We start from the raw sequence: 25,144 nt of genomic DNA, 5'->3' as shown, positions 1-25,144 counted from the left end.
TTTGACGGGTGTGTCTGTTGCACAATTGTGCGTATTTTTCAGTTTGGCTGATTACCATTGGTTTATACCCGTGCCCTCTGCTTTGTATCAGTGAATTTGATTGTATTCACTTTTAGAACTACTTAAACTGTTCTCTCCCCCCATTCTTATTTTGGAGTAGTTTCTGCCGACTGTCTTGACCTGTGTTGTCCATGCACTCAAGAGAAGTCTGAAGCTAATTTATGCCATCTAAATTTTTCTTCCAAATTGACAGAAAATGGAGAGAAAATACATTTTTCACATTTTGTTAACTGTCAACCAGCATTGTGGTTTTGAGGAATTATCACCCTCAATGCAATGCCTCCAAGAGAGTCATGCTAAAGAAAATCTGTTGCTTATGAGCCTTTTGTTGGCACAGGAATATTCCCTCATAGTATACAGGCATTTACTTCTGCTCTGAGTACTAAATTGCATGTGAGTCTGGTATCCTGACTTTTTGTTTGACCCAGCCAGCACACTAATCTAACATATGTTGTCTACTATTGTCCATGGTAATTCCAAGGTCCAGAATCTGTTTGGTGACCTATGAAGGAACATCAAGCAAAACCCCCGGCACAAGAATTAACTACTGCCAATGTCTTGAGTTGATGACATACCGAGGAGGTAGAAGCATATTTATTTTTGAGGATTCATAGTTCTGGGCAGAACCTTTTTTTCTGACTTCGAGGACTGCAGACTACCTTGTTGAAATGTCCTCTGAGATGTGACACTCCAACCATTGTGCTGACATTTCATGTGTGAGTCAGGTGCACATGTGCACAGTGAATGTAAGGTGCATGTGTCATAGTGAGGCTGTAAGTAGTGTGAGTATGACTGCTGTGACCATTTGAGATCCATTTTGGATGGCCTCTGGTTTCAACAAAATTAAGCACATTCCCTTGTTAAATGTGAGGAAGTTCCTAGCCAGGACTTGCCCTTTTGTCTATCTCTGATTACCACTTCAGGAAGGCTGATGACAGCGAGGTACAGAGATCCCACACATTATTGGGGCCTTGGGCCTGATTTAGAGTTTGGTGGACAGGTTACTCCATCACAAACTTGACGGATATCCCGTCCACCATATAACGATCTCCATAGTCTATTATGGGATCATAATACGGCCGAAAGGATAGCTGTCATGTTTGTAATGGAGTAACCCCTCTGCCAAACTCTAAATCAGCCCCTTGTTTTGGATACTCCTACTTAAAGCCATCCTCTCCACTATCTGCTGTGGGAGCCATCATCTTGTGCAAAAGCGGTTTCTTTAATATAGCTAGAAATTGAAATTTGAAAAGGAACCACCTCAAACCAGTTCCAGAACCACAGACAGTTGATCCACCTTCCCTCTGTGGGAGAGGAATATAAAAGTGGAACTGAAACCACCCTACTTTGTTCCACTTCCATGTTCTTTTTGATCAAGGACGGGAATGCTCTGCAGAGTACTACAGGAGCTGCTGTGCAGCTAGGACTGTTGTGTGTCTGACAGCCAGTCTCCAAGAAGTGAGGGAATATCATCTAAAGACTGCATAATGTCCTGGAGATGCTGTTGGTCTGCCTAGCACCTAGAAGGCTGCATGCCTGCTCAGAGAGCAAAGGAGAGTGCTTGGCCCTACATGAGAAAAGACTGTTCTGCAGGAAGAGCCAAACTGTTTTGCTGATGCAAGGAACACCCAGAAGAAGCCAACTTGTCTGTGACAGTGCACCCAATGCTGACTTAAGCTGGAAGATGGTCCCCAGCCTCTCTGCATAGTTCACTTGGCAAACTACATGAAGTGGCAACCATTGTCAACATCAGTGAGCCATCCAGCATCCCTGCCATAAGTAAGGGATAGCCATCCTGATCAGAATCCCAGGTGGGTGCAAGCACTAACACATTAGTTATAGCCCACAGTGAATAGAAGAACCCTGTACCTGAACTCCATTGTCTGTAGTATTACATTTTGTCATGTTATTAAAGTACCTCTGTTTATCAAAGAAAAGCAGTGGGCTAGTCAGCATTGTATTGTGTCATCGACTTAAATTCTGAGCCCCTCACACACTAACTCCCTAAGAAGCCCTTTGACTGCTCGCCTTGCTACCCTGAGAGTCAAATGCAGAAGGGGATGGGGGAACACTTGGCCCGGTTTGCAAAACCAAAGTAGGACGGACCCTAGGAGAACAGAGGCAAATGACCTCAAACTACACATTTTGGGCCCAGTAACCTCTCTCTGCTTTGTTGCCCCACCCCCAATGGACACCTCGACACTTGGAAATTGCTAGTCTCTCGGTCAGTTTCCCATCAAATTTTAACTAGGTAGCTCAGCAACCATGGTCAATGCTGCAGTACCTGATGATTACAAACTCTCTAAGTTCCACCAACTAATCCAAAACCCAGATCAGTGGACAACCTTCCTTCATGTTTGCTAAAGGCCCATAGGTATTTGGGACAAAGGTAATCTCTACTCAAATATTAAGACAATATTAATTTGTTCTCTCGTTCAGAAACTTCAAGGGACCAAGTCAGAAAATGGATCATACCCCAATAAGCTCCAATGAAAGGGTGTCCACCTTAGTGTTGTTCTACTGCAGATAGACAAGAAGTTCCTCTCCATCAGTGGAGACTGAATAGAGGCTCAGGATGCAACACTGGATCCTGAATTCAATGCTTACATGACACAAAGACGCCAGTTTAGCTTGCTAAATTCTAGACTACAAGTTGTGGCTGTACAAGGAGACAGATCAAGGAAGGTGGATCAGCAAGTGGATGTCTTCTGCTTGGGCCTCTACGACAACCCTCAGCCCAGATTGTAATTATTCTTTCTTCTGGGTTGCACTGGGCAAGCGTCTAATGTTTGATATGGTGTTTGTGCTTGGGGATTTCCTCACCATCTATCATTTTCTGCTGACTCGCAGCAATAGTTCACAAAGTATGCAACAGGTATTCCACTCTAGGCAGTCGCTCCACCTTTCTGGGTCTAGTCCTGACCAGGAGTATCAAAGAAAGGCAGCATCCTGCATTTCGTCCATGCATTCCTCAATGCAAGTGCAAAAAGAGTATACCAAAGTAAAAGTGTAATTAATGTCCAGCTCTGGGCTGCCAGTATATTTTCTAAGCTGTAGGAACTGGAGAGATAGCTGGTACCCAATTGCAAGAACGTCTACCTTTGAAATTCAGAGGAACACCTAAACCATTCAATTAACCTCTTTTTAGGATTGTAGCATCGTACAATAAATGGCTCTTTTAAACCATTCATTTGTTGAGAACTTTCATATCTAATGTAGATGTGGCTGCAACGACACATATCACGAGTCAATTAAAAAAAATGATTCTTTTTTTGTGAACATAAAGGTCATTTACTTTTCAACTCTGTTAAATATTAAGTATTAAGGGGTCAGTTGCAGGTTGGCCCCGGTATTCCTGCACCTGGAAATACTGTGAGCGAGAACACGGGGCCTGATTTCATCGATGGATAACCACGCGGCCAAAATCTTTGTGGATTTGGACCCATTAATTCCAGATTAACATGGTTACTCCCCATTCTGCGGATGAAAACTCCCAAATTGCACAGTGCAGTGGTGCAATTAACGGCTGAATCAATGACACTGTACTCCTTCATTCTGCAGCTTGTAATCAGGCCTATATATAGAATTCCATTCGCACCCCGTAAACTTGAGCTGTATCTGTTAAGTATGTTCTCACATAAAACTGTTGATCAATGTTAGAACAACTACGAAGACTCACGAATTGATTTGCCTTCCCCGTTGTGCTTTTTTGTTGTTGGTCCATTGGAACGTATCTAAATCTGCAACACACATGGCAACTTTATGCTGGAAACATTGCATGCAGTGTTGGAAAGGTATTTGTAATTAACAATATGTTCCCAGTAAATGTAATAGCGACAACAGAGTGGAAATATCATGCATGGCAACAACATTTGATAGTGACCACAACTTTCTGTAGTACACAATATGCCAAAATAGTCTCACTGTGTTAAGGCATGAACATATTTTGGTATTTTATTTAAGTACCTCAAATTTTGTGAAACGTTTTCTACCTGATATCCAAAGCAGACCATCGGCCACACAGCCAGCGTGGCATGACAGGGATCGGTCGAAGGACTGCACAAAGACCCACTTGTTCTTCTTGGGACAGTACCGCTCTACTGTTGGCAAGACCTGGCGTAGTTCATTTCTGCCTCCTACGGCATAGAGGTATTCATCCACTGCCCCTAAAACAAAGTGCTCCCGGCAGTTCTTCAAGGGGGCAATCTCAGCCCAGGTATTACTGCGCGGGTCGTACCGGCAGGCAGTCCTCCCTGCACAATTGCGACCGGTGACATGCTCCACCTCGCCCCCGACCACAAACATAAAGTCGCCCATGACTGCTGCACAGTGGTGGCTTCTGCCCACGGGCATGGGGGCAAGTTCACTCCAGTTTGAAATCCCTGCTATGTGAACATTTTCCTGGTCCACTGGATTAAAGTATCTGAGTTCCCTCACCTTGCAGACCTCTCGTTTCTTGCCCCCTATTATGTAGAGGGTGTCGCTCTGGAAGCGGGGCTTTGTCCTTATGGTCTGCCATACGGGCTGTGCATAGATACTCTGATGATACTCCAGGGCCTCGTTGATGAGCGCTGTGGCCGTTTCGCTGGCTTGGATCAGTGGGTGGCAGAGGGCCACCGAATGAAGAGTATCCATGTCCATAAGGCCAAAGCGAACATACTGGAGAAGTTCATCCATGTACTGGTAACGGCAGTTGTGTTCCAACCACCTTACTGCCAGCTAGGGGAGGAAAGAGAAAACAATGTCATTACTGATCACTGCAAACAACGCTTTCATTTGCTTTACTTGACGCTAGGTCACAATTTACTCCTGTTTTTATTCATCGTGTCTGTTTCTCATCCTTCCTTGGGGACAGTAAATGCAAGCCCACAAACACCCTGGGGAAAAAGAAAAAGGCAGCTCCCTCAGAGAGACACGGATGCCCATCTTCTCTTTCTACCCAGATCTCTTTTAGCATCCTTCTCTTGTGCAACCTATCTGATTATTCTCACATCACCTCTAGGGACCATTTTTTGCTCCAGAGAATGAAAGAAAACCTGTCATTTCTCAGCAACATTCTCAGTTTTGCTTTTTTATTTGTTTAAAGCTGCATTACGCACTCGTGTCATCTAAAGAAGTAATCTCGTGGAATCCGTACTCTGATGCATTGTACCATCGCTGAAAATCATTTTCAGTTAGTCTAACAAAAGGTATCAAATCCCAGAGCGTTTGAAACTTTAGAATCGATCAGTCATTTGCTGTGTCTTTCACCACATGGGACCTAGCATTCAAACACGGACTGTTCATTTCCCTCCGCAATTTCCAAAGTCATTTGGCAAGTCTAAACAACAGAAAATATAAACTGCATCCAGCCATTTGTTGTTTCTCAGACTTGATACTGACTGCCCCTTAAAAAACACTAACATGCCTGTCAAGGCTCCTATGAAGTACATACCACAGACGCAAGTATTTCTTATATCCTCTCCTCAGCCCCGTGTTCTCCAATGTTGACTGTCCCACTCCGCCATGACCCAGGGTCAATATTCTTGTTAATCTACTTAATTGATGTCTTCCACACATTTGAAATGCGCTCAGTGTTGTCTGCCATCTGACAAGTAACTAATTAGCCAGATCAATAAAGTTACAAAGTCGCCTCCAGTAGTATAACACACAATGATGAACCCCTCTCCCCTCTGCACAATGTGAGGTATGGCCCAGGATTCTCCCATATCTAAGGCCACTGGAATTATGCGCAGGCGAGGGCTAAATTAAGCGGCAGGATTGAGTAAATTATGTGGCAAGGATAGGCGAAGTATGCGGCACAATGCAACACAATTTGTAATCGTTTTACTTAATTATTTCGTAATTTTTAAAGTTTGTAACACTGTCTGGGCATTGGCTGCACTTCAGTAGTACCAGTGTAACACCCAAATGTAGCAATAATCAACAGAAAGGTATCCAGTCCAGCTTTGAAAATAGCCTTCTACTGTGCGGTAACCAGTATTGCTGCATTTTTGTAACTTTTGAACCTACAATTTTTTTTGTTAAAATCTACAGATTATGCATCAGATGATGGAATATGTGGGAATTGCTGCAAATTACGGCAAATAAAATCGCCACGTCCGCACAATCACATAATTCCAGTGGCCCTGCCCATATCTCATAGATATCCATTGGCCTTCAGCTGAATGGGGATCCTTTGAAAGGTCTGGGGGGGTCCACTGAACCGCAGGGGCCTGCATTATACCCCTACCCACATCAGGCCTCCTCGTTCTATTGCTCATTTTGTCTAAAGTATCCTATTGAGAATTAGTGTATGTGTTTCTCAAGTGTGTGTGCTGTTGGGTGCTCTGAGATACCAAACTGTAGTTTATCAGGGAGTGTTGATGTATGTGGTCTCAGAGATCCTGTGGCTTGGATTTCAAATGAGAATAAAACATGCAGTATTAAAAGATCACATGCATTTTTGTTTATTTCTTTAAAATGCTAGAAATCACAAATCATTGAATGAGTTACATAACATAAGCTGTGATCACCCTTCGTAACGCAAGTCGGCAAAATGGCATGCAAAAATCTTCCCAACCACCTTCTCCACTTTTTCTCGGGTCTCTACTGACCTGAGAGAGGTAGGAGAAAGCCAACCACCACGTTCCCCTATCAGTATGGATTTGCATAGTTCCACGCTGACAGGGAATTAATTACAGGTCACCCTGCCAGCTGTTCCGTCACAGAGAGTGTCAATGCTGCACTATCACTTTGCTGTCAAGAAAAACAGATAGGGTGGCTTCAGGTGAAGGGTGGATGGAAGCTACATAGAGTGGGAGGACACCAAGTTATCAGAAATTATCAGAGATACTGAAGCACTAATGTCAAAAGCCTGGGAAATGGCCCAGAGGCACATTACAGCATGTGTCCCTTTGGTATCTTTTGCTCACATTTGCTGTGGTGGTGACATCTACATATTGTTTTAGTTTCAAGCTCAGAGAACTATACGACTATGCCGCCCACACAACATGGACGCAGGGAACATATCGAAGTGGCTCAATCAACTGAACTTCAGCAAGGGCTTGCTTCTTCTGTTGCTAATTGAAACAATTATCACTATAAAAGCCAGAGGTCTCAGCTGTAGAGGTACTCTTGATACCAAGGTAGCGGTGGAGATGCGGCTAATGATGGATGCATGTTGTATTGACTCAAAAAGAGCTTGCATGTGTTTTCAGAACTGCAACATATTGGTTTATTAGTTGAGAAGGGTGAGAATCCCACTCAAGTAATGAACACAATCCTTGGTGAAGAGAACCACAACGGTCATTAAAACTTATGCTTAACCCTTTGGTATCTTAGCACAAAGCAGTCAGGCTTATCTTAGAAGTAATGTGTAAAGTATTTATGCAGCACAGTAATACAGTGAAAGCACAAAACAAGAAAAAATCCCAAATTTGCAAAAAAAATGGAGCATATGTTAATTAATAAAATGACAACAAATTGATAAAATTCTAAACAGTAGAACCAGGGTTTTTTATGTTTCAGCTAAAACAGCACCAAAAAAGTGAAAAACACTAACTACGGGTATCATGTTGCACCGGACTTGTGTTTCTTCCCCTCTACATAATGTTTACTCTTGGGCCGGGATTCATGATCAATACAGCTGTGGGCTATCTAGTTGAGAGGGGGAAGTTGCAGAAGCATGGGATTTCCAGAGCTAGTTACTACAAATCAACAGTCAAGGAGACCATCAACCCTGAAAACGTACATATTGGTCAGCCTTTCATAAACGGTGAGCCGACAAAAAAGTTCTTCCTCCTTTCAGCAAACAAAGACTCCTTGTCAGTTCCTATTACTTGTGGCATTTGGAAAAACTAAAGGACTCTTTACGCAGAGAGCTGTTACCAGCTTTTTGTCCAGAGATCCTCACTTTGTGGTCGGAATCAGCTATCAGCCAAAGGTTCTCTCAGGATTCCATACCTCATAGGAGATGTTATGCCTGTCATTTTTTTCCTTCACATTAATCTGAAGTAGAGTATTGTTGGTATCTGTTGGTTCTCCACTGAGTGGTCTTCAAATACCTGGATCAGTCATGGTAATTCTAAAATTCACACAGCCTCTTCTTCGATTTTAGACCATTTGGTGAGGTTAGGTGAGCTTTTATGATTTACACTTCTTCATGGATCAGTGGCCCGTCATAATAGCAAACTCACCGGCACAGGAGCCCTTGCCATCATACTTATTGAGAGGAGGTTAGTCATAGCCAACATAAGTGGGGCTGCACTTGGGACTTCAGTTCACTCTTTCTCTCCTTTACCACACAAATGTAGGACACTAGACCTTCTGTTTTTGTGATTGTGGTACTAAAGTTCTAGTAAAAGTTTACTGCGTGTGGGTGTACTCTTACTTGTCATGTGTGGTTTTGTACAGTTGGGCCTAGAATGCTCTGTTATGCCTCTTTGGTAAGGACTGTGATGTGGAAAATTAAAGTCAGAGTAATTTCTTGATTACTTACCATCAATCATCTTTATTCCTAATCCTCATCTTCCATATCACAGTCTTTACATCCCACTTAAGCCTGCCCTCTTGCTACTGCAACTTGTATTCAGTGATGACATAGGTATGTTCAGGATGCTTCTGGTATTCTTATCCCTCTTGGAGACACCTAACATAAGCAATGTCTTCCCTTCTGTTAGGAGTCTTCAAGAGGGTTGGACGGTGTTGCCCTATAGGCAATCTCGTAGTGCTGTCAGTGTGCCAGCCGCACTTTTGGCTGTTTGTGAACCTGTTTAATGACTGGTGGATTGATTTTTACTATTGATTTTACTGATGATAGAAATTGGGTCTCTAGATGGCAGAGGTATGCACCCTGTCCAAGTAGAGACCAGAATCCTAGTCAAGGTAAGTTAGTTACACATCATAAATTAACCTGTGCTCACCCTCTGGTAGCTTGGCACAGAGCAGGCAGGCTTAACTTAGGAGGCAATGCGTACATCGTTTGTGCAACACTTAGAACAGTAAAACAGTGAAAAGACCACACTAAAAAGATACCACACCTGTTTAGAAAAATAGATTTTAATTTAATGAACAAAACTAGACCAAAATGACAAAATCCAATAAGTAGAAGACAGGACATGAATTTTTAAAGAATATCTGCAAATATAGTGCTTAGAAGCTTAAAGCACAAACCAGGGCTATCTGGTCATGCTAGATCAGGTCAAATCTGAAAAGTCAAGCTGACCGCAATGGAGCACGGGTCAGATACAGGGATCAGCCTGGTCCCACTGAAAGAGAACTTTTGGATGGAGGATGCATTGATGTGAAAGACCCACTGTGAGGAACAGAGGCGGTGATGCGTCAGTGTTGATCCATTTGGATGCAGGAGATGCGTCATGGCGAAAACCCTTTGCAGTGAAGGGAATGTGTCTTCGTCAAACTGCGCAGCCAGTGATGCAAAGTCTTTGATCAGCGATATGGTGGTGGCGATGAGTCGGTTCTGACTGGCGCAACAACAGTGATACATGGGTTTTGCTCGTTCAGCACAGGGAAACCCACTTCCAAGGATACAGGACTAGACTAGTACCACGTAACAGGAGAGGATTTAGAGATGGCAGAGTCCAGGTGTTGTTGTAGGGTTTGCTGGAAGTCTCTGATATCCCTGAGACTTCAGAACAGGAGGCAAGCAGACAAGCAAAAGGAGTCACTCTGGGTTGAAGTGGTGTAGGCCCAGTTCTTCTCACCCAGGCTGAAAAGGCAGGAGGCAGGTCAGCACAGCAGAAAAGCAGTTCTTCCAGTGTCCAGCAGCACAGCAGTCTTTCCTTCTAGCAGAGTATCTACAGGTCCAGAAGTGTTCTGGTTTGGAAGAATCAGATGTCCAGTTCTTACACCCCTGTTGCCTTTGAAGTGGGGGTAACTTCAAAGGGGGGTCTTTGAAGTGCACAGTCATCCTCCCTTCCTGCCCTGGCTCAAGACACTACAGCGGGTTAAGCAGTCCTATGTGTGGGGGCAGGATGCTGCATATTCAGGTGTGTCAGCTCCCCCCTCCCATACCGCCCAGGAGGACTCATCAACATGCAGATGGCTACTCAGCCACAGCTACCATTCCTTTGTGTGAGGCTGTCTAGAGGGAATGCGGGAAGCCAACTGTCAACCCCTCCCAGATGTCTATTAGAGACAGGCTGCAGGGCTAAGAACAGAAAAATGGCAACTTTCTAAAAGTGGCATTTTCAAAATTGTCATAGTAAACTTGATTTTACCATTAGAGAGGATTTATCTTCTTTTTTTTTTTACATATTCTTATTAACAATTTGCTGTTATACAAATACAGAATGATTTGGTGTGGCAGCTGGTGTTTCCCAAGCAGCTCAGGGTGTTACATACTTTGGTCGAATATCACATACTTTCTTTTACCTTTACATCAATTTTAATTGCTTATGGTCTAATTCTGAAGCCTCGTGCATTTACTTGTGCGCCATATGAGAGCTATGCCATCGATCTGATTGTTGTACATCTAAAACAGTCCTTAACTAAAATTAAACAGGTTAATGGTGCGATGGAACTTGTATGGGCAGGCGGTTCTATTGTCTGAAGTCAACCACTTCTCCGTTACCCTTTGGAGCAGGGTTGGCACTTTTCATACTATCCGTCCCTTTTTAATCCCAAGACGACAACTCCCTCAAATAATGCCCGTTTCCCTCTAACCCCACTCGGTCATTTCTGTGATCTTGGGCTGTTTATCCCATATCTGTCTTCGCTTCCCTTCTAGTGTCATCTAGGTTCCAAACCCTGGATTCATCCTTCCTTACCCCAGGAGTTGTGTCATTGCCGACCTCTATCTTTGTCCTTTAGTTTTATTTTTATGTCAGTCCCTCTGTAGTTGTGTCCGTACCCCTCAGCATCCCCTCCCATTTTGTCAGTATCTCCTCCCATTCTGGAGCGATGTGGGTCTGGCGGAGTCCACGCTCCTCCTCTCTCTTCAGTATCTGCAGTTCTGATCTGGCCCACTTCTCTACTTCCCGTCTCCATTCCGTCAGTGATGGGCATCTGGGGGATTTCCACCCCAAGGTAATCAGTCTCCGGCATAAAACCAGAGCCAGGTCCAGAAAACGACCCCTCATCTTCCCACGTGGGAGTCCCGTTCTAAGACCCAATAGGCACACATTGGGGGATAGGGCCAAATCCCTTTCCAGCAGTCTAGAGAGGTCCACCAACACACTGCCCCAGCCCTGTCGCAGGTCGGGCAGCTCCACACCATGTGGTCGAAATCTGCGTTCACGTCACTGCACCTGGGGCATGCCCTGGGGACCCCCCGTACATTAAGGATAAGCGGTGTGGGGTGAGGTACGTCCTGTGCGTGTAATTATATTGAGTATATCTCAGTCTCGTGTTTCTCGACACTTCCCTTGGGTACGCTAGCACTCTACTCCACTCTGAGTCTGTTATTTTATTTTCCAAGGATCTCTCCCACCTCTCCCGTAGGGATTGCATTGGGTCAAGGGCTCCTTCCTGTTGGGCTCGATACAGTCTTGTGATGCGATGTGCATCATCTCCCAATGTTAGAAGGAGGTGTAATATCTGATGGGTGGTAGGCTCTGCATTCACTGTTTCCCAGTGTTCCCGTAGATTATGTGTTAACTTTTGGTACAGAAGGAATTGTCCCGGATGGATTCCCCTATCATTCACTAGATCAGTAAAGGGCCTCAACACCCCATCCCAGGATAAGTCACCTACCGTCTCTACACTCGCCCTTTTCCAAGTCCCAAGCCCTGTACCCACCAAACCATCCTCCCTCAGATCTAGTATTAGGGCGGTCAGTGGCAAGGCTGGGGAATAAGGGGGTCCCACCCCCACTCGTCTTGCACACCTCTTCCAGCAAAACATGGCTACTTTTGTCATCGGACTGTCCATTTGGCGTGCCACCTTCTTATTAAACAACTGCGCTATGACTCGATCCGTACCTCTATCTCCAACGGTAATCCATCTGTCCAGGTATCCCTTACCAGCGAACCAACTGGCGACCCATTGCAGCTGGCACGACAGGAAATAGGCCTCAAAATCTGGAACTCCCAGGCCTCATGCTAAAGTTGGTCTACAAAGGGTTGGGAGTGCTGTACGTCTGCGGCCGTCATCCCAGATAAGCTCCCTAAGTAGAGTATTTAACTCTCGAAACCACGCTGAAGGAATCGATAATGGTAAGTTAGCAAAATAATAGAGGTGGCGGGGGAGCATGATCATTTTAGATAAAGAAATTCTGGCCATGATGGATAATTTTAATGAGTGCCAGAAACCGACTGAGGCCCTCAGGGAGCGGAGTGCCCTTCCAATGTTTCCATCTCTCAGGTCCCCAGTCTCATGGTATATTTGTATACCCAAATACTTAAAAGTGCGTGGAGCCCAAACTATGTCCCCAGGGCAGGAGGAGGGTCGCCCATAAGTTTGTGTTAGGGAAAAAACAAATGTCTTGCTTCTGTTGAGGCACAGACCTGAGAGTGCACCGAAATGGTCCAGCGTCAGCAAAGCCCAAGGTAGGCCCGACTCTCCATCATTGAGGTATATGAGTATATCATCGGCATATAGTGAAATGATATGTTCTGATTGACCCCATTTTACTCCCTTACCAGTGCCCTTGCTTCGCATTGCACCCGCCAGTGGCTCTATGGCCAGAGCAAATAGAAGCAGCGATAGCGGACACCCTTGTCGCGTCCCTCGGTATATAGGGTAAGTATCCAATATCATTCTGCCCGTCCTCGCCCTCGCCAACGGGGACATATACAGTAAGTCCACCCATTTTATCCAGCCTTCTCCCATTCCCATCCACCGCATCATTGTTCTCAGATAGTCCCATCTGACCGAATCGAAAGCTTTCTCAAAATCTACTGCAAGCAGCACTCCTGCCCTGGGCCTCTCTTCTTCGGGCATGTGTAAGATGACGAACAAACGCCTCAAGTTCAAAGAGGTGCTGCAGTTCGGGACAAAGCCATTCTGATCAGTATGCACTTACCCGGTGATGTGGCGTAGGAGTCTATTGGCTAAGGCTTTACAGAGGATTTTTAAATCGTTATTCAACATCGACAGAGGTCGGAAGTCCGTTACTGAGGCCTCTTTCGACTTCGTTTTGGGCAAAGGGACCACCAGTGCCTCCCTAAGGGAGTCCGGTAGCATTCCATGTTGCAATGCCTCCGTATTCATCTCCACCAACTGGGGGGCTAACAGTGTGGAATATTTTTTGTAGAAGTCCATGGGAAGTCCATCCGTCCCTGGGGTCTTACCGGGGGGCCAGCTGTGCTATAGCCTCCTGTACCTCGTCAACCATCAGCGGACCTCCTAAACTATCCTGTTCCTCGAGTGCTAGCGTGGTCAGAGGGATTGGAGGCAAAAAGTTGTCAAGGTCATCTGGTCTAAGCTCTCCCGGGGCCCTGTAAAGATGGGAGTAGTACTCTTTGAAGGCGTCATTTATGGGTCCCGGCATACACTGACGTTCCCCCCTTTATTATAGACACTCTTAATGGGTCCACTGTCCCCCTCAGCCCTCACTAACCACGCCAGCATTCTACCTGAGCGGCCCTCCTCAGCCTGGAGTGATGCCAGATATTTCCGAAGGCTGTGACAGCGGAGCTGCTCTTCCACCTGGGCATATGACTTCCGTGCCTGGACATATCTTTCCTGTACTGCGTCCCCGTTCTCCCCACCTCGTTCCCCTTCGTGTATTATCCTCTCCAAACTATTCAGTTTGCGTTCTAGGGTGCGTCTCACTCCGACTGTCTGACCTAGACAAAAACCTCTAGTTGTCACCTTGAGAGCCTCCCATTCCAAGGATCTTGAAGAGGCTGATCCTTTATTGGTTTTAATATGGTCTGAGAGGTGTAGGCGAAGGGATTCTCTGTATGCTTGGTCCTCTAACGAGCCGGGGTCAGTCTCCATGTCGGGACAGGAGGCCTATTCATTGTAATTGTAATTGTAATCGTATTTATATAGCGCTTACTACCCCTGACGAGGCGTCGAAGCGCTTTTCGATGAGTAGCACGCTACTCCGGTACCCAACAAGAATTAGTGATGGATTAGTATAATTTAATAAGGAGTACAGTTTTAGTATTATTATGAGTTAATTTGAGTTGCGGATATGAGAGTTTGTTAGTTAGATTGACTGGAGTAATGGAGGGGTGGAGGAGGAAAGAAATCCAGAAGTGTTAATTGGGAGTTTATCCTTCATTTACTCAATCCAAAGGCTTGAGATGAATAAAAGGGGGGCGGAGGGGAAAGAGGATGTGGAAGGGTTAGGGAGAGCATAGTAGCAGGGTGAGATGAATGCAGGAGAATTTAGTAGGGTTGTGTGGGAGGTCACAGAGGTAGAGTGAGGTTTGGTGAGTTAGATGTGGGGGTGGAGGGATGAGCTTAGGCAGAGATATTTAGGAGATGAAAGTGGTCGAAGGGATTTGGGATGAGTCCGAGTGAGAATGGAGGATAGTTTGATAGAGACATGACATAAGAGTGATGAGTAGATAAGTGTGATAAAAAGAGAGCAGAAATTCATAGAAACATGCCAGGCACAGAAACAACATATACACATACATACACATATATATATATATTTATATACACACACACACATGACTATACACACACATCTGCACATACAATACATAATTAGAATCATGGGTAAAAAATACTTAGTCGTCCATCCATCATCCTGGTAAAAGGCGGGAACTCCCCCACCTACCTCGAGGGTGGACGGGGCGTGGCCCAGCGGGCGGAGCCCACAGGTGCTCCACAAAGGGAGAAACCCTCCACTCTGTGTCTCCAGCAGAGGAAGACAGAACCCGCTCGTCCCAGTCAGACACAGACCACGCTCCAGCACATCATCAGCTCACCTCCAGGAAGGATTCCAGATCCCCTCCGCCATGGGATCTCTGAGCGCACAGCCCCGCCCCGCCCCATCCCTGCTAAGCCCAAGAGCCAGGGTGGGCCGTCCTTTCCAGAAGGTGAGCTTCAACCGCGGCATCTGCCGCGTCCACATTGTACACTAGGGTACGTGATGGGCCACGGGGGCAAAACGTCTTCAGCAACCTTGTGTGCCTCCGGCAATGTCATTGCCACTAGTGCGTCCCCGCGGAGATGTCCTCGCGCCCCTGCGCATCAACAACGCACCACGCGAGTCGGCGGCAAACGCAGTGGGGTCGCCTTGGAAAGCTGTCCATCATCCTGGCAAGAGGCGGGAATTCCCCTACCTACTTCGAGGGTGGACGGGGCGTGGCTCAGCGGGCGGAGCTTACAGGTGCTCCACGAAGGGAGAACCTTCTACTCTGTGTCTCCAGGAGAGGAAGACAGAACCCGCGCGTCACAGTCAGACACAGACCACGCTCCAGCACACCATCAGTTCACCTCCAGGAAGGACTCCAGATCTTCCTCTGCTATGGGGTCTCTGAGCGCACAGCCGTGCTTCATCCTTGCCAAGCCCAAGAGCCAGGGTGGCTTGTCCTTTCCAGAAGCTGAGCTTCGACTGCGGCACCTGCTACGATTATGATTGTAAGTGCTTCCTTTGAGGTTTAGTTTCTGTAAAATGAGCATCGTGGCCTACACAACCGGAGTATTTTCTACGAGTATGTCAGTAAGCGTTACCTAGCATGTTTTATACGCCCCGTTTATATTCTACACTAAGGGTACGTGATGGTCCACGGGGTAAACGTCTCCAGCAACCTTGTGTGCCTTTGGCAATGTTATTGTTACTAGTGCGTCTTTGTGGAGATGTCCTCGTGCTTCTGAGCATTAACAACGCACCACCGGAATCGGCGGTAAACGCATTGGGGTCGTTTTGGAAAGCTGTCCATCATCCTGGTAAAAGGCGGGAATTCCTTTACCTACTTCGAGGGTGGACGGGGTGTGGTTCAGCGGGCGGAGCTTACAGGTGCTTTATAAAGGGAGAACCTTCTACTCTGTGTCTCCCGGAGAGGAAGATAGAAACCCGCGCGTCACAGTCAGATACTGATTACGCTCCAGTATATCATCAGATTCACCTCCAGGAAGGATTCTAGATCTTTCTGCTATGGGATCTCTGAGCGCACAGAATTGCTTTATCTTTGCCAAGCCCAAGAGTTAGGGTGGCTTGTCCTTTCCAGAAGGTGAGCTTCAACTGCGGCATCTGCTACGCTTATATTGTACACTAGGGGTATGTGATGGGCCATGGGGTAAACGTTTCCAGCAACCTTGTGTGCCTTTGGCAATGTTATTGTTACTAGTGCGTCTTTGTGGAGATGTCCTCGTGCTTCTGAGCATCAACACCGCACCACCGGAATCGGCGGTAAACGCAGTGGGGTCGTTTTGGAAAGCTGTCCATAATCCTGGTAAGAGGCGGGAATTCCTTTACCTACTTCGAGGGTGGACGGGCGTGGCTCATTGTCGCCTTCCAGGTAACCAGTAGGGGTTATGGTCTGATAATGTGCGAGCAAGGTATTCTGCGCGGGTCATTCCCTGTGCGAGATCTGCTGCACACACCACCCTATCTATTCTGGTATGTACTTGGTGTAGTCCCGAATAGAATGAATAATCCCTCTCAGTGGGGTGTTGTACCCGCCATACATCCATTAGGCCCTACGCATTCATCCATTCTCTCAATTTTCTCGCCACTCCATGTGTCGCTGCCCCTGTAACCGGTGGAGAGGACCGGTCTAAGTCCACATCTAATATTCCGCTAAAGTCTCCCCCGATTAAGATACCCCCGGTTTGTTGGCGTGTGAGATGACTCGAAAGTTGCGTTATAAAGGGGACCTGATCTTGGTTGGGGGCGTAGACACTGCCCAGGACAATTGGAGTTCCATGAAGCCTCCCCTCCGCTATCACAAACCTACCCTCATGGTCTATGTCCTTAGATATGACTTCAAAGGGAACCCCCGCTCGTATCCAAATCAAGGCACCCATCGCATACGCTGGATAGCCAGTGGCAAACACCTGCCCTCTCCATGTACGCCTCAATCTCTCCACCTCTCCCGTGGTTAAGTGGGGCTCTTGTAGCATTGCCAATTGTACACCTCTTCTTTTAAAAAAGGACAGTATTCTGTGACGTTTGGATGGGGACCCCATACCGCGTACATTCCATGTTAATATATTATATTCCGCCGTGGGGTTGTCTTATTAGCATTCCAGGTTGCCCACCCCTGCCCCGGGTACAGTCTCCCCATGTTTCGGAGTGTATACATAAGTATTTCTCTCTGCTCTGCCCATCGCACCTGCAAAAGTTGTAACTGTAAAACCCAACTCCCTATCCCCAGGGCGCCTCACAAACAGTAGGTTGCCCAATAAACTGTGCAACATGTTCAACAGAGTATCTAAAATTCTCGCCAGTCTGATTGGTGGGACAAGAACTTGTGTGGGGGGGCATAGTCCGGAGGGGCCACGTGTACATACAATTCACCTTGCCCCAGGGTCGTGGTATCACATCTGTTACCCAAGTATGTCTGATGTCTGGGGGGTCACCTTCGGAGCCCGCGGCGAGGATTCCGAACATCCTATTGAGGGCCCGGCCGTGCCATCGGAGTCCACTCCGGAGCCTCCCCGGGGGGAGGCCTCTCTGCTCATGGATGCCACCGCCCCAAGGGCTGCTCGCTTTCCAAGTTCTTTCTGTGTCTGCGTTGGTATCCCACGTGAACGGTCCCTGTTCCTCCGCCTCCCTGGGACTCTGCGCTTTCCAGTCTCTCTTGCGTTGACTTTTGCACTCTGGGCCGACTGGCCCCCACGAGCTTCAAACCATTCCCAGGCCTCCTCAGGGTTTTGAAAAAACAAAGATTTACCCTCGTGCGTCACTCTCAAGCGAGCCGGGAAGAGGAGCGAATACTGGATCCCTTCTGCTCCGAGGACATTTTTGACTGCCATGTACGAGTTTCGCTTGATCTGGACCTCAAAGGTGAAATCTGTGAATAACGTCACCTCTCCATTCGCAACTCTGAAGGGGCCCGTCTCCCTGGCCCTCTGGATTAGGGCATCCCTGACACTGTAATGCAGAACTCTGGCTATCACCGCTCTGGGTGGTCTGCCTGGGGCAAGGGTCTCGAGGGCACTCGGTGTGCTCGTTCAAGCGTAAAAAACGGAGTCAGGTTGTCTGCTGCAACAACCGTGCGCAGCCAATTTTCCAAAAATGCCACCATATTCGTCCCTTCCGCTCCCTCCGGCAGGCCTACCACTCGGATTTTGTTCCTTCGGTTCCTCCCTTCTGCGTCCTCAGCTCTCTGTTCCAGCCGTTTCACTCTGTCATTGAGGTTCTCTACCGTTATTGTTATGTCTCTCTGTTTGGGAGTGATATCCGCCAATGCGGTCTCCGCCTCTTTAACTCGATCAGTTTGTTTTTAATGGTCTGCCCTCAGAAGCCCCACCTCTACAGCCACTTGATTGATGTTGTGCTGTAGTGTAGCTTTGGTGTCTTCGATTACCCCTAGGATCTTGTCTAGGGTATCCTGCTCTCTAGTCTGCGAAAAGTTCAGAGGTTCCCTCTCTTTAGGTTCAGTGTGTGTTGGACGGTCCATAGCTTTGGTCTTGTGCCGGCTTTTGGATGACATCGGACTTGCAGTGCTTCACTTCGGTGTTAACGGGAAGGTGAGCAGGACCGTTATATTTCACTCATTCACGTAAGCTCAAAAGCTTATCTTAGGCCAGTCAGTCACATCCAGCAGTCCAAATGAGCTCTTCCACTCAGTAGTGTTGTGGTTCTCTTAGAGTGTTCCTCCTTTTTCACCTGGTTCTCTCACTCCTGGGGGCCCAGCTGACCCTTCTTATTGTCGCCCTAAGCACCGGGTCCAGGTCTTTATTGCTCTCCACTTCCAGCGTTTCCTCTATCAGGTGCAGTACACCACCCAGGGCAGTAGCGGCTATACAGGCCTTCTCATTTCCACCTTCACCTTAGTCCAAGTGCGCTCCCTCCTTCCAGCTGAGTTTGGTAGGATTCACCTCCTCACTTCTGCTTCACATCCTTATGGGGAGCTGGGCTCACTCCTGGTGTCTAAAGATCGTGCGCAGTGTGAGATCGCTCTGTCCACCCAGGTGTTTCACTTACTTTCAGTCCTCGTTCCCCAGCGTCACTTCCCCGTTCTGGGTGCCAGGACCGCACCGACAGCGCCGGCGGACCACGCACTCCACCACGCCCTCAGCGCTCATGGGCACTTTATCCAATGCACTGCAGCATGTTCTCTGCTAGGCCGGGGTGAGACTGCCCTTCAACGTCCTCTACAAGTCCCCTGGGGCTGTGCTCCGTACCTCGGACCTTGTTATCCAGCGTTACTTCCTCGTTGTGGGTGCCGGGCCTGTGCCAACACCACTGACGGCCCGCACACTACGTCGCGCCCTCAGCGCCCACGGGCGCTTTATCCGATGCACTGCAGCTTATTTTCTGCCAGGCAGGAGTGAGACCGCCCTTCAACGTCCTCTGCAAGTCCCCTGGGGGTGTGCTCCGTGCCTCGTTCCTTGTTCCCCAGTGTTACTTCCTTGTTGTGGGTGCCGAGCCTGTGCCAACACAGCCGACGGCCCGCACACTCCATCGCGCCCTCAGCGCCCACGGGCGTTTTATCCGATGCACTGCAGCGTATTTTCTGCCAGGCAGGGGCGAGACCGCCCTTCCACGTCCTCTACAAGCCCCCTGGGGCGATGCTCCGTGCCTCGTTCCTCATTCTCCAGCATTATTTCCTCGCCGTGGGCGCCAGGCCTGTACCGCCACTGCCGGCGGCCCGCTCACTCCGTCGCGCCCTCAGCGCACACGGGCGCTTTATCCGATGCACTGCAGTGTGTTCTCTGCCAGGCCAGGGCGAGGCCGCCCCTCAACGTCCTCTACAAGTCCCCCGGGGCTGTGCTCCGTACCTCAGTCCTTGTTCTCCAGCGTTACTTCCTCGTTGTGGGTGCCGGGCCAGCACCGACATCGCCGGCGGACCGCGCACTCCGTCGCGCTCTCAGCGCACACGGGCACTTTATCCGATGCACTGCAGCGTGTTCTCCGCGAGGCCGCGAGCCCTTCAACGTCCTCTACAAGTCCCCTGGGGCCGCGCTCCGTGCCTCGTTCCTCATGCCCCGGTGTTACTTCCTCGTTATGGGTGCCGGGCCCGCACCGTCACTGCCAGCGGACCGCGCACTCCGCCGCCCCCTCAGCGCACACGGGCGCTTTATCCGATGCACTGCAGCGTGTTCTCTGCCAAGTCGGGGCGAGATCGCCCTCCAACGTCCTCCTCTGGCAAGCGCCAGAGCCGCCAGGATCGCGTCACCACGCAAGTCCCCAGCCTCGACAACGGCCGCAAGCCCTGCGGTACCGGCTCCAGCGAGGCCCAACACGCTCCGGGATCGGAATCCCCCTCGTTCCTCTGGACCCCTGACGTGACAGGCCTACTCCTTCTCAATCAGGAATCACACTTTATTAAATGTAATAAGGAATTCCCACTGTTGACCTATGAGAGGGGTAGCCCTCAAAATAGTGAAAAACAAATTTGGGAGTTTTTTAAGTACCAGGACATGTAAAACTCAAAAGTATATGCCCTACCTTTCAATTACAGAGTGCCCTGCCCTGTGGGCTAGGTAGGGCCTACCTTAGGGGTGACGTTTGTATTAACAGGGGAGTTTAAGAGCTGGCAAGGGGTTTTAAATGCAAAGTCCACATGGCAGTCAAACTGCATACACAGGCTCTGCAGTGGCATGCCTGAGACATGTTTAAAGGGCTACTTACGTGGGTGGGACAATCAGTGCTGCAGGCCCACATGCAGCATTTAGTTTACAGGCCCTGGGCACATATAGTGCACATTACTAGGAACTTATAAGTAAATTAAATTAAATATGCCAGAAGTGAATACACCAATGTTACCATGTTTTAGGGGAGTCAACACATGCACTTTGGCACTGGTTTGCAGTGGTAAAGTGCCCAGAGTCCTAAAGCCAACAAAAACAGTTCAGCAAAAGTGGGGCAAAGTGGGCAAAAAGTTTGGGGGAAGACCACCCTAAGGCCGACAGGTCTAACAGCTGATATCACCACAAACATTGCCAACAGCAAGCAAGCATTCAAGTAGTCTCCCAAACCTTGCAAAACACCTATCCAGCGAGGCTTTACAAGTTAAAAAAGGCTTTGATTTGCAGAATGTAGGATACTTTTTAGCTATCTGATTTGCTAAAGGGGCCCACTATTATTTTGGTTCTGCTGAAGCAGATATGTTAATTAGAAATATTAATGAGTGTTTATGAATCTTGAATAATAAGAAAAACTTTGAAATAAATAACATAAAAAAAAAAAAAATGTGCACGTTTTAAAATGTGCCCACGGAGAGTGGTCATCAAGATTCACGAGTTATATTAAAAAGCGACTAAAAATATGTGAAATGTTTAAAATGTGTAATAATAATGTAGTAATATGCCATCTTGAGATATATAACATATGTTTTGCATTATATCGTAGAGCTAACTTAGCCAAAGTTGTGGCCTAGTTTTGCCAGGCCTCATGTAGAAGCTGAATTATTAACACACAATGTATTGAAGCTAATGTGCTGAACTGACCCTGCACTGTTCATTGTTTAATAAAGTCTGCTTAGCTCGAATTTTATGCGATGAACCGACTGACAGGGAGATGATGGAATCAGAAATGTATCAAGGACTGTGTAAAGCAGACAAGATGTACTTTCCCAGGACTCAAACAATAGAGACACTGACTGGAGAACACCGATTGATGACCTGAAGACGTAGACTGACTTTGTTGCTGATCCATACTGTGGATAGGTAGCTATGACAATGTGACTGAATTAACTTTTGTGCCTTTTCTTTCTAGGTACCAACTGCACTGTCTAAATAGTTTTTCTCTTTGCTAGATGTTTTTCCAAATTCATGTACTAAACTGTTTTCGCATGAAGTCCCACATGCTAATGCTAATCTGGGGTAGGTAAGGTTTCCTATTCTGAGACGCTGACATATATAGTGACAAATGATTGACAGACTGATTTGTTGAACTCTGCTACTGATGTTGACATATTCATCTTTGTTGGCTTATGTTGAAGCATTAGAATGTATGTTTTCTCAAGTTCTGATTAGATGTTATTGGTGGTCACTAATGAATTAATCTTGAGTTGATTGAATTATGTTTAAATTAATCTCATTAATTAGTATTGTAACAAATAGGGAAATAAAATTGCTAAAAACATATATTGAGTTGTGGTCATTCATGAAATGTGGACGCTATTAATGGCTGATTAATGATTTGCTTAATGGTTATTGATTTGTGTATTGATTATTGATGGTCATTGATTACTACATAGCTAGGATACTCCATGTGAATCAAAAGGTTCATCGACCTATACGTATCCTCTTGTAAGTTTACTTACTAAGGACTGGGCGCGAGAGGAGTTCCTAGGTCTTTTTTCTGTCTCGGACCGACCCTGAGGGAGGGACATGAATCCCTAAAGTTTTTGTAAGCTAAATATTGAAGAGCCAGCAGAAATGAGATATAAGTTCCTTTAATGAGAGCCCACAATGAGAACTCACTTTTTCTCAGGCCAGGTGGCAACTGAAGTAAATTACTAAGAACACAGTTTATAAAATGGCATTCTGCAAACTAAAATAATATATTGAATGTTTTGAACAACAGCTTTGCCTTTCTATAGACAAAGGATAACCGTGAAGGATTGTGATGAAGAAGTGTCAAAGTGACCCTAATGACTAATTACGTGGTTCCTCTTGTGCCATTTTACATTTTGAAATCGGTCAATCCATTTCTAGGCGAAGCCTATGGCTGGTGTGTGTGTTTTTTTAGCGAGAGGCACTTGAATGACTGTGTCTGCTGTTCTAGTTTGTAATCACCAACATACCTTTCATTCAACGTTAGCATTTGGGGCACAAGTAGGCACTCCTAGCTACAAATCCATAACATGTTTCTCACTTCAAGTGTTGATTGGAAGAACTTTGTTGTTCACTTAATATACCGTCTTTTCTTCCCACCTTGTAAGGCAATGAGCAGTGTGCCTTTATTCCACTAGTAGTAAATGTTTCTGTCACTCACAGTCGAACCTTTAAACTGACTCAAATGTAGTCTCCAGACAAGGTGTGATTCTTTAAAAATCACAGCAAATGATGTCTGTCTTTCATCGCTAAACATCATTAAGGTTGCACAATAAACCTTTGACTATACATGAACATATACAAATCCTCACAACTTGCTCGAGGAAAATCACAGTATATGCTTGGAGTTTCTATGAGACGTAGGCTACATTTTCTGCATAATTCTGTGATATGTGTGCAAGTGGATTTTATTTTTGCAAACCAGATACATCATAAACACCTCACTATTTATCGCTTTCTGAACTGTAGATAATGTTTTCCTTACATACTGCTTTTAAACATTGCTCAAAGCTATGACCTAAACTCAAATAATAATATATTTTTCTATCTAACCATGTATGTTTCTTCCATCCATGTGTCTACTGTGCCTGTCTTAAGGTTACCGCATCCAAGCACCAGCTGGCCCTGGAAGGCCACTTGACTAATTCATTCGCTCCAGGAATTTATGTTTGGTCCCATGCTCCAAGATTTGACCCCGGCCGAACCACACAGTCATTCATCCTACCAAGGTCAACACAGGCCAACACAGTGGCCATCTGTACCTGTCTGTGTGCGTCTCTTAGCTTTCTGTCATATTTTATTCCAGTCTCCTTTTCTCCAGTTTTTCCACTTTATGCACCTTTTCTCATCTTTTCCACTTTTTGCACCGTTTCCTACCCTGCGCTCTGTCCCTACTGATGCTGCCCCTATAGCCCGCCCCCCTCCCTTTGAGGTGCTTTCCAGCCCTCCCACCTACCAGCTGACCAGACCCTCCCCCTCCCTCCCCTTCTTAATGGCGGCTGCTGTGCTCTTGCGCCAGAGGCACGCCAAAGGCGTTCGCACCTGGACCGTGCCCAGCACCACAGACCCTGGCTCCCACACCATCCATTGGTACGACACCAGTGTTCTGCACGCCCTCAACCCCAGAAGTACCCCAGCCTGCCACCAAGCAGATCCACATTGCACCGCACCACCCACAAACCAGAGGGACACCTCAAGTGTTTACTCCTCAACACCCGCTCCCTGGCCAAACACGCAGTAGAAGTCTGGGACTTCCTCGACTCGACCATCCCTGACGTCACCTTCCTCACTGGGATCTGGATCACCCCCACCTCAGCCCCAGACATCGCCACCTCCATTCCCGATTTCTACAAAATCGCCCACAAAGACAGAATAAGTCGACCAGGAGGCAGTCTTGTCTACAGACCACCCAGGCCACAGCCCCAGTTCAGCAAAACCTTCACTGACCTCATCGCCCCCACACACTTGCCTCCACCAACTATATCCTACTGTGCGACCTCAACTTCCACTTTGAAAACCGCAACAACCCCAACACCTCATCCCTCCTGGACAATCTCACCATACTCGGTCTCAAGCAACTTGTCAACCTCCCCACCCACTTAGTATGCCACACCCTTGACCCCGTGTTCTTGGCTGGAAACAACATCACTATCTTGCACACCTCTGAACACCATTGGACCAATGCATCCAATTCACCTTTACAAAGACAACCACACTCCACCATGCCCCCCAACCCCCAGGCAGATACTGGAGCAAAGTCACCAAATGGTCTCAGCCACTTCCCCCCACCAGGCACCACAGACGTGAATGACTGAGCATGCAACCTGCAACTCTGGATTACAGAATGTGCCAACACCATAGCCCCTCTAAGAAAACCCACCGGAAACTAGCACTGACGGAAACCGAACTGGTTCAGGACAGAACTCCAAAAACCCAAACACAACTGCAAACGACTGGAACGAAAATGGAGGAACAGCAAAGCAACCACAGATCGCAAAGCCTACAAGGACGTAGTCACCATGTACCACCAGCGCATTAGATCCTCCAAGAAAGCTGCCATTAAAGTACATATCAGCACCAACGCACACAACAGGGAAGAGCTATTCACCATAGTCAAGGAATTCACGAACCTCGGATCAGACACCTCAGACATCCCCCCTCTCAAGACCTCTGCAACAACCTTGTAACCTTTTTTCACCAGAAAATCCAGAACATATACGAAGGAATCAAGAACCACAACCTACCCCCTCTACCCACCAGCATCACCAAAAGAGCCCAAGTCACA

The 25,144-nt window shown here is 47.1% G+C and overlaps 1 protein-coding gene across 2 annotated transcripts in view; it reads right to left on the bottom strand.

Annotated features, from left to right (window-relative positions):
* The window catches only part of KLHL32 (kelch like family member 32), an 866,209-nt gene that overhangs the window by 204,142 nt on the left and 636,923 nt on the right, over nt 1-25,144 (bottom strand). For both annotated transcript variants that reach the window (XM_069235531.1, XM_069235532.1), the window contains exon 7: nt 4,053-4,779. In XM_069235531.1, the coding sequence (XP_069091632.1) occupies nt 4,053-4,779 (727 nt within the window). The remainder of the gene's footprint in view (nt 1-4,052; nt 4,780-25,144) is intronic.

The sequence above is a fragment of the Pleurodeles waltl genome, chromosome 5 (assembly GCF_031143425.1).
Source record: "Pleurodeles waltl isolate 20211129_DDA chromosome 5, aPleWal1.hap1.20221129, whole genome shotgun sequence".
Lineage (NCBI taxonomy): Eukaryota > Metazoa > Chordata > Amphibia > Caudata > Salamandridae > Pleurodeles > Pleurodeles waltl.
The sequence above is the reverse complement of the archived record's forward strand: the minus strand, read 5'-3'. Positions and strand labels throughout refer to the sequence as shown.